At 47.0% G+C, this 10,965-nt stretch overlaps 1 protein-coding gene across 4 annotated transcripts in view; it reads left to right on the top strand.

Annotated features, from left to right (window-relative positions):
• Positions 1-7,576, top strand: part of Sort1 (sortilin 1) — a 75,498-nt gene extending 67,922 nt beyond the window's left edge. For 2 of the 4 annotated variants that reach the window (XM_034499982.2, XM_076933133.1), the window contains exons 17-21: positions 231-339; positions 1,670-1,768; positions 2,411-2,517; positions 2,757-2,868; positions 3,469-7,576. In XM_034499982.2, coding sequence (XP_034355873.1) covers positions 231-339; positions 1,670-1,768; positions 2,411-2,517; positions 2,757-2,868; positions 3,469-3,483 — 442 coding nt within the window. In that variant the 3' untranslated portion in view covers positions 3,484-7,576. The remainder of the gene's footprint in view (positions 1-230; positions 340-1,669; positions 1,769-2,410; positions 2,518-2,756; positions 2,869-3,468) is intronic. The other 2 variants (XM_076933134.1, XM_034499980.2) reach the window with 1 other exon arrangement.
• The last annotated feature ends 3,389 nt before the right edge of the window (positions 7,577-10,965 follow it).

The raw sequence follows: 10,965 nt of genomic DNA on the forward strand, positions 1-10,965 counted from the left end.
CCTGGCATTACTGCTGCTTCCAATTTGTTGTTTGGGGGCTTGGGGAGACTTTCATAAACTTGTTTCTTTGAAGCTCCATATATTTCACAGCCTCAGACAGGATGGCTGAAACTCCTGCAAAGCAGTGGTCGGGTGCACCCAGCCAAGAAGCCCTGGCTGCTGTCTCTGTGCCTTCCCCAGACACCAACGCAGCTCCTGCCAGCCTCTGACCAAGCTCCTCTGCCCTTCAGGTACCGAAAAATCCCAGGAGACAGATGCCAAGGAGGGATGAATCCAACCCGAGAAGTAAAAGACTTGAAAAAGAAATGCACAAGTGACTTATTGAACCCCAAGAAGCAGGTGTGTTGCAAACAAACCTAGGTTCCGGGAGGTGGGATTTCACATTCTGTCAGGAAGATCCAGAGTTATACTTAGGAACCAACACGGGATGGGCACAATGTTCCTGCAGAGCTTTGCACAGGCAACTGTCAGGATGAAGGACCCATCACGTGCCACACCCCAGTGACAAGCTCATCTGGCTAAAAGCTGGTCTGTGTTTTGGGGAAAATGGTATCATATAAAAGTCTTAGCAGCATGGAATTGTAGTTTCTGAGGCCCATAGTCATTCAGAAGAAAAGATTTAGGAGTTGTGTTCAGTGAGTGAGGGATACAGATGTTGAACTATTCCTTGCTATCACCTGATGATATATGAACTTTTTACATGTTAGCCAAAGGTTTAAAAATAGAAAGGACAGGCCAGGGCACTGTAGCTCAGTAGGTAGAGTATTTGCCTGGCAAACATGAAGCCCTGACTTCAGTCCCCAGCAACACATCAACAACCATGCACACACCTGTAACCCGAACATTTGGGAGCTAAGGCAGGAGGATCAAAAGTTCATGGCTACATAGCTAGTTCAAAGTCAGCCTGGGCTGCATGAGACACTGTCTCCAAAACAAACAATTGGGAATAAAGATATGACTTAGCACTCAACAGTGCATGCTGCTCCTGCACAGAATCCCAGTTTGCTTTAGAGCACCCATGTCAGGCCGCTCACAACTGCCTATACCTCCAGCTCCCGGAGATGTGACACTCTCTTCTGGATTCTGTGGGCAATGCAGTCACATGTTCACACACACACATGCACACAGGAACACACACACACAGATACATACAAGCTTCTGGAAAAAAATAACAAAAGAATAAAACCATGAAGGGCCATAGACTGGACATTTGCACACAGGCAGGAGAGCCCTGCACAGTAAGTAGGTAGGGACTTTTGTGCTGACACATGCCAAGTGTGCTAAAACAAAACTGACTGAACTGTGGTCATAATGGACCACCTCACATCAAGTCATAGGAAGAGTGGTACTGATCTGTCTGGTGGAGCTCTGGAGATGAAGTATCTAGGGAGGCCTGGTAAAGCAGCATAGGGCCAGCAGTGACTTGGGAGATAATCTGAGAGCCCATCTTCCTAATGTGTAATATGAAAGGTTAAGCATCTGACAATCCCAGCACCTCCTCCCTGCTGTTCAAAGGGAGGAGACACTGACAAGGGAGGGACTCTGAAGGCAACGAGGGAAGAGTGTGTGGGTGTGTGTATGGGTAGGGGCAGGCAGTTCCTCCTCTGCACCCCTGCCCTGGACCACTGGTGGCTGTCCTCAGAGTGTTTGTGTGTGTGTGATTGCACAGGACTCCCGCCCACAGGGACACAGCTTGTCCCAGAATCCAGCTCCGCCTCCTCTTGGATACACTGAAAACACACACTTCCCATCTCCTACCCAGAAGCAGGTAGGTTACATGCAAACAATGATTTGATAAGGCTTGTCTGTAAAAACATGCCAAAAGTTAGTAACAACAGAAATCTTCGTGACATATAATGGCCTGCCTGGGATTGACACACATCTTCAAAGATGATAGTCTAGTGATCCATGCATTCAGCGCCCTGTTCTCAGTCTCCTTTTCTGCTCCACCTATAACCTCCAGGAGTTGTAAATGAGGGACAGGGAACAGTCACAGTGACCATAGTGATCTTCTAGGCATGTCCAACCCTTGGCCCCAGGGCTACATACAACCAAGAATAGCTATAAAGGCAACCTGACACAAATTGTAAACTTATTTAAAACATGAATTCTTCATGCGATTTTTTTTTTCCCCGTAACTCAATGGAGCAGTTCTCAAGCATGAACTCTACAGATGACAGGTTGGACATGCCTGCTTTGAGGCAGTTGCCAAGGCTGCCACTGTGATTGACATTGAAGGCCCTGCACTATAGCTTCCAGGCAGCTGGAGTTCAGATTCCCCTGTGCTGGTGTGCTAGCCCCTGTCATGGGGAGGCGGGAGACATAGCCTAGCTAGATGTGTTGGACCACATGAATACAGCCATAGAGTCTGCATGCCTAACTGCTGCTCTGTTTGTTTTAATTTATCAAGAATTCCAAGTCGAATTCTGTCCCTATTATCCTGGCCATCGTGGGACTGATGCTTGTCACAGTTGTAGCAGGGGTCCTCATTGTGAAGAAATATGTCTGTGGTGGAAGGTAAGCAATGCGGAAGTGGGTCAGGGCTACTAAACCCAAACAAAAAGCCACCTCATCCCACGTGGTCCAGTGTCTTGGTGGACACTAGGGAGTTAATGATAACCCTGAAGATTAGGTCCAAATTGTGTATTGTGTATCTGCATGCAGTGAGGCCATGAGTGTGGAAAACTGAGGAAATTCCATGATAGAAGAAATGCTTCCTCCTCAGCTCGGGAAACTAACCAGGGTCCCCTCCACAGGTTCCTGGTACACCGATACTCTGTGCTACAGCAGCACGCAGAGGCTGACGGAGTGGAGGCTTTGGATACGGCCTCCCACGCTAAAAGCGGTTATCACGATGATTCAGATGAGGTAAGACACTTTCTTCTTGAGGAATTATCCAAAATTTTAAGTCTTTTCTTTTTTCTTTCTTTCTTTTTTTTTTTTTAAATCTGTTTGATTTTCAGGGCAGGGTTTGTGCAACCTTGGCCATCTTAGAACTAGCTCTAGGTTTCATAGACCAGGCTGCCCTCAAACTCACCAAGGCCTGTGTCTGCCTCTCAAGTGCTGGGATTAAAGGTGTGCACTACCATGGCCTGGTGAAATATTTAAATCTTAAAAAGAGTTACTTTTATCCTTGTGATAGAGACAGTCTCCAGCAAGATGGCTCAGGGGTTAGAAGCACTCGCAACTCTTTGATCACCGGGTTCCGTTCTCTGCACACACATGATGACTCTCACCACACGTTGGAACTCTAGTTCCAGGAGATCCAATGCCCTCTTCTGGCCTCCCATACATATACAATGAAAATAAGTAAATCTATTTTAAGTTTAAAAAAAAAAAAAAGATACAACTGGGACCGAATTGTGCATGCGCCTAAAGCCACACTGGAGAGCCCGCAGAGCAGGTAGGCGATTGCTTCAAAATAGATTCCTAATCTGTCAGTAACGTGGCATGTGTCTTTCTTTTCAGGACCTCCTGGAATAGCTCTTCAGAGGAGCTGGGACTGAGTGTGCGTGGAGCCTCAGTGCCTCCTCCATTCCCTGAGGCTCTGACTGGAGGAAATAAATCTCCCACTGCGCCGGCCCAGCTCTGTTTCTGCCGCTTCCATCCAAGCCCAAAGGACCTACACTAAAGAAAGCAGGGTGGGGTGGGGGACCCTGACTGATCGCACAGTTGCCTCTGAGAAGAGGGGGGACATTTTAAATTCTTTAACATTTTTGTTTCAATTTCTGTCTTTTGTAAAAGTACGGGCTTTAGGCTTCTCTTGGTTTGTTTTGTGTGTTAAGGGACATGACTTGGGACTCAAAGGGATTGCTTCACTGACCCCACTCTTGTGCATTCCATCTGGTGCCTGCCCCAGGGCATTTGCCAACTCCACCATCAACTCAACTCCCACAGCATGGCTGGTGCTGTCCCTGGGCTCTGCTGGTCATGCGAAGCAGCCTCAGAGAGGGAAACAGAGGGGCAGCAACTGGCACCGCCTGGCCAGCTTTTCTCCATCCATGGACAGCCCTGTTCAAAGAGCGCCTCGTCGGCCCTACTTCCTCATCCCCAACCCCAACCATGACTGTAGGGCACAGTGACTTTTCCTTTCTCGTTTAATTAGGCAGTACCCTTGCTAATTGCTCTTTGGCAACTAACTTAATCATGTGCTTCCAACACACTAAATGGGGGAAACTTACAGGGCACTATTTTTAACTTGTGGCAAGGAAGGAACAACAGAAAATTGACTAGCTCTAAGACCTATTAAAGACAAAACTGGCTGCTTCTGCACTCTTTCAAACTGTGCTTTGTGGTGTGCCAGGGGCTCTGCTAGAGGCTTGGCCTCAAAGCCTGCCCAGGCGCCACCATCCCTTTCCTGGAGTTCATTGTTCAGTGCACAATGCAGCCACAGGACTGACAGTCCTAGGCTTCCATTTTGTCCATCACCCATTGTAAAGGCTCAGTGTTGAACTACCGCTGCCGTGGCTGCTTACCGCCTCCTCTGAAGCTGCTACTGTTCACTAGAGCTAGGAATGTTTTCAGGTTAACGGACTTTTTCAAACTCAAAGTTATGTTACCAGATGATCCTCACCCTTCCCCTACTTTTGCTGAGGTATTTGTTGTCCAGAACCCTTTGGCTCACCCCACTGAAGGCACATTCTAGATGATACTGTATGTGGTCGATAGCATTGCTTTCATGTTTTAAATTTAAGAAATTTTCTGATATTTTTCCAAATTAAATAAGTTCTAGAATGTGATTGGCAGATGTGGGGGCGGCCATCTATCTGGTAGTGGAAAGCTGTAGCAATTCGTTTGAATACAGCTTACATGTTAACTGGACAGGAAGATGGTACAGTAGGGTAGGTCTCTGTTCTCCCCACGCCTGCTGTGCTGATCACAGTCCCTCCCAGTTACCACTAGGACATTCTTTAGGAGATCCATTTTGCTGTCACTTCATTCTGTGGCTAGAAAGTCAGTGGAAAGTAAATGTGCCAAACTAACTTTTGTCAGAATGCATGAGCAGATGGCTGAGTCCTCTCCTCCCCAGAAGGAACAAACAGCATCAGGGAAAGAGGGGGAGGAAGAGGAGGGAGAGCCAGCGAGATGCTGACTTGCAGCTAAATGATTCATGGAATGTCAGTTAGAAAACGAAGTTAGGGTCGTTTCTGGAAAGAGAATATCTGTTAGAGCCAGGATGCTCTAGTCTTTTAGCTTGTTCATTTTGTAATGATTCTAAAGTAATTCCAAAGATATAGCCGCTCATAAATTATCAAAGTTCTGTCCACCCTCACCTCCTGCCAAAGCGGAGAGATCTATTTCCACTACACGCTGTCTCTCCTAGCACATCCCCAGGTTGGTGTGGGTAGATAGACCAATGTACAGTGATCCTCCCTAGTGTCTGGATGGACTTAACCCTCGTCCCTAACCATCAAAGACTAGGGTGCTCTGCCTCGGGTGGTTTCTGGGATTTCTGTAGAACTTGGCAGTTTCTGGATCATTTCTCTTCTGAGCACCGCACTATTCTTGCCGTAGATAGAGCTCAGGAGCCAAAGTTGAGTCAGCCACCCAGGGTCTTCAGAGCTCTGAACCGTAGTTGTTCAAGCCCCTGGGTCCTTGCAGCAGAGCTTCTCATAGGCGACTTGCTGGGGCTGAGGACCCTCAGGCATTTCCTGCAAAGCCATTATTTTGACACCTTTTTGTTTTCTTTTTGGAAAACAAAATTTTATTCCCCTGCTTCATGGCCGAAATAAAAAGTGATGGTAATGGGTGGGCACCCCCTCTCCCTTGGATAGTCACTGTTGTGGAGCACAGGACCGGTCTCTGGAGGAGTCCTTCCTCTCTGCCCCTTTGCTCTGTAGTCTGTAGCTCGCTGGCTCTGCTGGCTTGGGTTCTGCTCCTACAATGGCTCACAGAAGCATTCACATGTACAAATGTGTAACCCCAGCCACTCTTTAAGCTGTTTGTTTGTTTGTTTGTTTGTTTGTTTGTTTGTTTGTTTTAAAGGTCTGCTGGAGTGTCACCAACATCACTGGTGAGCATTGTGGTGGCAGATGGGGTTGATTCTAGAGACTTGGGCAGTAGCATTTAACATTGTTAGGTAGCTCAGACATATCAGAGAATCCATAGTGGCCTGAGTTTTAAATCCAAAACTTTTTATTTTTATTTTTTATTTTTGCCATGGCTGAGTGTGCCTGTGCTGTGATTGAATGGAACACTGCTTTGAGGCCCTGGAGAGTGCAACTGCAGGGTGGGCTAAGGAGCTGTCAGTCTTGACAACTGAGCCTCGGACCCGCAACCTCTGAGTCTACATTCTGGCGTGCAGTCCCCTGCCTGCTCATGCCTGGTCCCCTAGCCCTTCCTCTCTGGCAGTGTAGTATTATGGGCCAACCTCAGCTCCTTTGTTGGTCGGGCCTATAAACCATGGCTGGATATAACTATACTGAACTGTCCCTTCATCAGGATGCTAGATGCTGAGGGGTGCAGGGCCATTCCAATAAGCCCCAGAGTGAAAGGGCTGGCATGGTGTCTCTCATTTTATTGCTCTGCAGGTAAACCATAAAGGTAGAGTCCTCCAGTCCTCTGAAGAGCCCCACCACTATGCACACTGGCAAAGGGCTCACCCGCTTGTCAGTACGGCCCTCTCAATTCCATATTCAACAGGGATGCATCAGATTGCTAACATAGGGCAGGGCACACCTCTGTTTTCTATCACCTTCCTATCAGAGGGGAAAGTAACATGAACTTTAATGTCTTTCGGAATAAAACCAAAGTTTTAAGATTTGCCATATGATGTAATGACAGGGAAGCCCAGAGTCGGCAAGCAGGTGCCAGATTTTCTGTCCCATTGGCCAGTGCTTCACCAGGTGCGGGCTGCTATGGGCTTGTTAAAACCACGGGTGCAGGTAGGGTTTTTTTGGTTCCATGTGTTATAACAATAAGAATTGGAGCATTAACTTGAAATTGTCTTCAAGGACTTGCTATGTGCACTTTTTCACACCGGTACATTCTCTGCATCTGTTTATATGAAATAACACAAGCTAATCTGTACCTTTATATATATGTGTGTGTACATATATACATGTATAGACTGTATAGTGTACATGTTAATGAATTATCAGTATGCCCCGAATTTCTAGTGCAGTTCTCATCCTCCGCATGCCCTCAGCTGTAGTCAGGGGACTTCTTGTCCCCTGGTGGCTCTGCTGAGTCCCTGTGTTTGAGCCTCCAGGGAAAAGGGTTTGGGCTGCATTCTCCTTACCCCATGCACAGAAACGCTCAGGGTCCCCACTTGCCTGTTGTCCTCCCCTCTTGTCTTTTGTTCCCTTTCTGAGCATGTGGCCCCTCCCCGGCTGTGAGGGGCAGCTGCCTTCCTGGGAAAGCATAAAGCAGGATCAAGACCACCACTGCATGTGTACTGAAAACTTCAGACTTCTGCCCGCTTGGGACAGAACATTGCATGTGAGGTGGGGTTCTCAAGTTTCAAAGACCTGTGTCAATTATACAGCAAAACCAGACCCCATAATGACATCCCATAAAATGGAAATAAAATGCAAAATCTCTTTAGCATTGTGTAAATAAATCTGGATGTGTTTAACTTTGTACTGGTAATTTTCTGTATATTTGCAATATTTGGGTTAGAAATAAAAACAGCCTGGACTTTGGTACCTAACCTACTAAGATGAGTAAGCTATAGTTTTTTGTTTTTGTTTTTTGTTTTTTGTTTTTGTTTTGTTTTGTTTTTTTTAGCGAGTGTTTCTAGCTTTCTACCTTCAAAAATCAAAACTCCAGCAACCAGAGAGGCATCAACTTGAAAGTAAACACTGAGCATCTCTCGTGTGAAGGGAGGGAGACAATTTATGAAGAAATGGCTCCCAAACAAACAGGCTGCTTGCCTGTGAGTTTTCTTCTTTTCTTTTTCTTGATCTTTATGCTGTCAAAGTCTGTCTCTCTTGGTGGAAGCCTAGCAGCCCACCCACTGCACACTTTCTCCAGTGTCGCTTCTACACTTCTGGATACAACAACAGATGGCTACACTCTGGAGTTGTGTGTTCCCTGTAGCTGATTTGTCAAATGAACACTGGAAGGTCGTGGCTCTGCATGTGTCTCACCTTCCCTTGCTCCTCTCATGGTCCTGCGTGCTCAGCCTCCTTGTGTACAAGTGTCGCCTGAAGGAGCTTCCTGCCACCAGCCATTAGCCAGCCATTAGCCATCCCACTGTGCCCTGGGATAGCATTTTGAGCCAATATTTCCATTCAGTGTTTCCACATCTCAGTCTGGAGATGCCAGGGCACAGACCTTGTTCCCTCAAGCAGTTTGTACCCAAGGATTGATCCAATCTTGTTTAAGCGATTTTAACATATCCCAAGACTCTCAAACAGCAGAATCAGGCTGGCCTAGAACTTGTGTAGCTCAGGCTGCCCTAAAATTGATGGTAATCCTACTACCACCATCTTCAGAGTTCTGGGATTGCAAGTGAGTGCCACTATGTCCAGCTCTGAATTGGACTTTCTGATGGGCGAACTGAGGAGTCTGTATTTTTAAATTTGATTCCTTATAATTCTCTACATGTATGGTACAAGTGGGTGGGGGAGGGGCTAACACACTTTCTCCACAAAAATAGCTAAGAATGGATTAAAGTGGTCCCCCTAAGCTGGAGAGAACAGTCAGTAATTGCCCACACACAAACATGAAGGCAGTCTCCAAGCCCAGGTTAAAATCCCAGTGCCTAGGAGGCACACAGAAAGATTCCTGGAACTCAATGGCCTGATCAATAGGCCCCAGGTTGAGGTAGGAAACCTCTCAAAAACAATATGAGGGGACCCTTGGAGGTTCTCAGAGACTGAACCACTAACCAAAGAGCATACACTAACCAAAGGACCAAGACTTCCTGCACATAGCAGCAGATGTGCAACTCTGTCTCCGTGGGGGTGCTGAACAGCTAGAGCATGGGCTGTCCCTAAAGCTGTTGTCGCTCTGCGGAATACATTCTTCTAGCTTGGCTGCCTTCCTTGTCTGGCCTCAGTGGGAGAGGATGCACCTAGCCCCACAGAGAGTTGATGTGCCAGGGTGGGGAAATACTGGGGAGGTTCCCACCCACTCAGAGAAAGGGAAAAGGGATGGGAAGAGGGACTGTGGGAGGGTGGACAGCAGTCAGGATGTAAAGTGAATGAATGAATGAATGAATGAATGAAAACTAAAGGGGAATATATATATATGATAAGATGGCTCACTGGGTAAAGATGATGCCACCAACCCTGGCTGTCTGAGTCCAATCCCTGGAACCCACATGCTGGGAGGAGAGAACTGACTGCTGAAAGCTGTCCTCTGACCCTCAAAGGTGAGCTAGAGCACTGGGCTTGATTCCGAGCATCCTTGTGGCAGCTCACTTTGTCCCAGAAGATCTGATACCCTCTTCTGGCATTCACTAGCACCAGGAATGCACATGATGCATGGATATACATTTTCTAAAAAGTGGAACTTTTTAGATAAACACAGGAAAGTGATAAGAAACCATGTAATCTGGGCGGAAGGTACAGTGTGTAGTGGGATGTCTGGAGGAGAGTGGCAGTCAGCTGGGGACGCTTGGGTTTAGCTAGCACTGACTGTGGACTGGCCATTGGATCCTAGGCACAGTCCTGGCATCAGCATCCCTACTTACACAGACCTGAGGTTCAGAGCCATCAGCTGGCCGCTGAATAGTACAGCCAAATGTCACACATCCCTGTCTCTGGGGAGCTTCCTTCCCTGGGAGGCTGCCTCTCTCTTCATCCGTGCTTTATCTCATAGGAAGAGAGCCATTGACAGCTTTCAAAGGGGGAAATGCCGGTCTGACCTAAAAATAGCTTCCATTTATCCAGCACTTAGTCAGCTACACTCTGCTAAGCACTTTAGAGAGATTACCTCTTTTAATCTTCACAACAACCCTATGGTTATTATTATCTCCATCTCACAAATGAAACCCAACCTATGAGAGGCTGGGGGTGTTAGGTATAGCTCAGTGGTTCTGTAGTAGAGGGCTTGTCTAGCTAGCACAAGGCCCCAGGTTCAAGCCCCAATACCTACACATACCACACACACACACACCCCACACATACAGAAGAGCAGAGACAAGTCCCAGTACACATACAACATGGGGGGATCCCTAGTACACACACACACACACACACACACACACACACACACACACACACACACACACATACCACACACAGAAGAGCAGAGAAAAATCCCAGTACATATACAATATAGGGGGAGCCCTAGTATACACACACACAACCCATACATACACATACACACACAACCCATACACACACATACACACACAACCCATACACACCACACACACACAAGAGCAGAGACAAGTCTCAGTACACATACAACATGGAGGGAGCCCTAGTACACACACACACCATACACACCATACACACCATACACACATACAGAAGAGCAGAGAAAAATCCCAGTACATATACAATATGGAGGGAGCCCTAGTCTACACACACACATACACTATACACACATACTATACACACACACAGAAGAGCAGAGACAAGTCCTAGTACACATACACACAACGTGGTGGATCCCTAGTATATAATATATACATATAAATGTGTATATATATACATATATATGTATATATATATATATATGTATATATTATACACACACAGGGAGAGTGAAGGCAAGTCACAGTACACATACACACACGGGGGCTGTGGGGTAGACAGTACACAAATACACACACATAGTGGAGGGGAGAAAGCCCTAGTACACATATACACAGAGGGGCAGAGAGCACAGAGGGGCAGAGAGATTATGGGGTGTCACTAGTCACATAGCTAGCTGATGACAGAGCTCAAGTGTAGCCAACTAGTCTGGCAACAGAGGACTGACTGTTCCCACTCCTCCCCTACCCTCCCCTGCCCTTGGGACAGCAAAGGGAGGGACCCATGAAGGCCAAGGTATGGAGACCAGCTGTTC

The sequence above is a fragment of the Arvicanthis niloticus genome, chromosome 4 (assembly GCF_011762505.2).
Source record: "Arvicanthis niloticus isolate mArvNil1 chromosome 4, mArvNil1.pat.X, whole genome shotgun sequence".
Classification (NCBI taxonomy): domain Eukaryota; kingdom Metazoa; phylum Chordata; class Mammalia; order Rodentia; family Muridae; genus Arvicanthis; species Arvicanthis niloticus.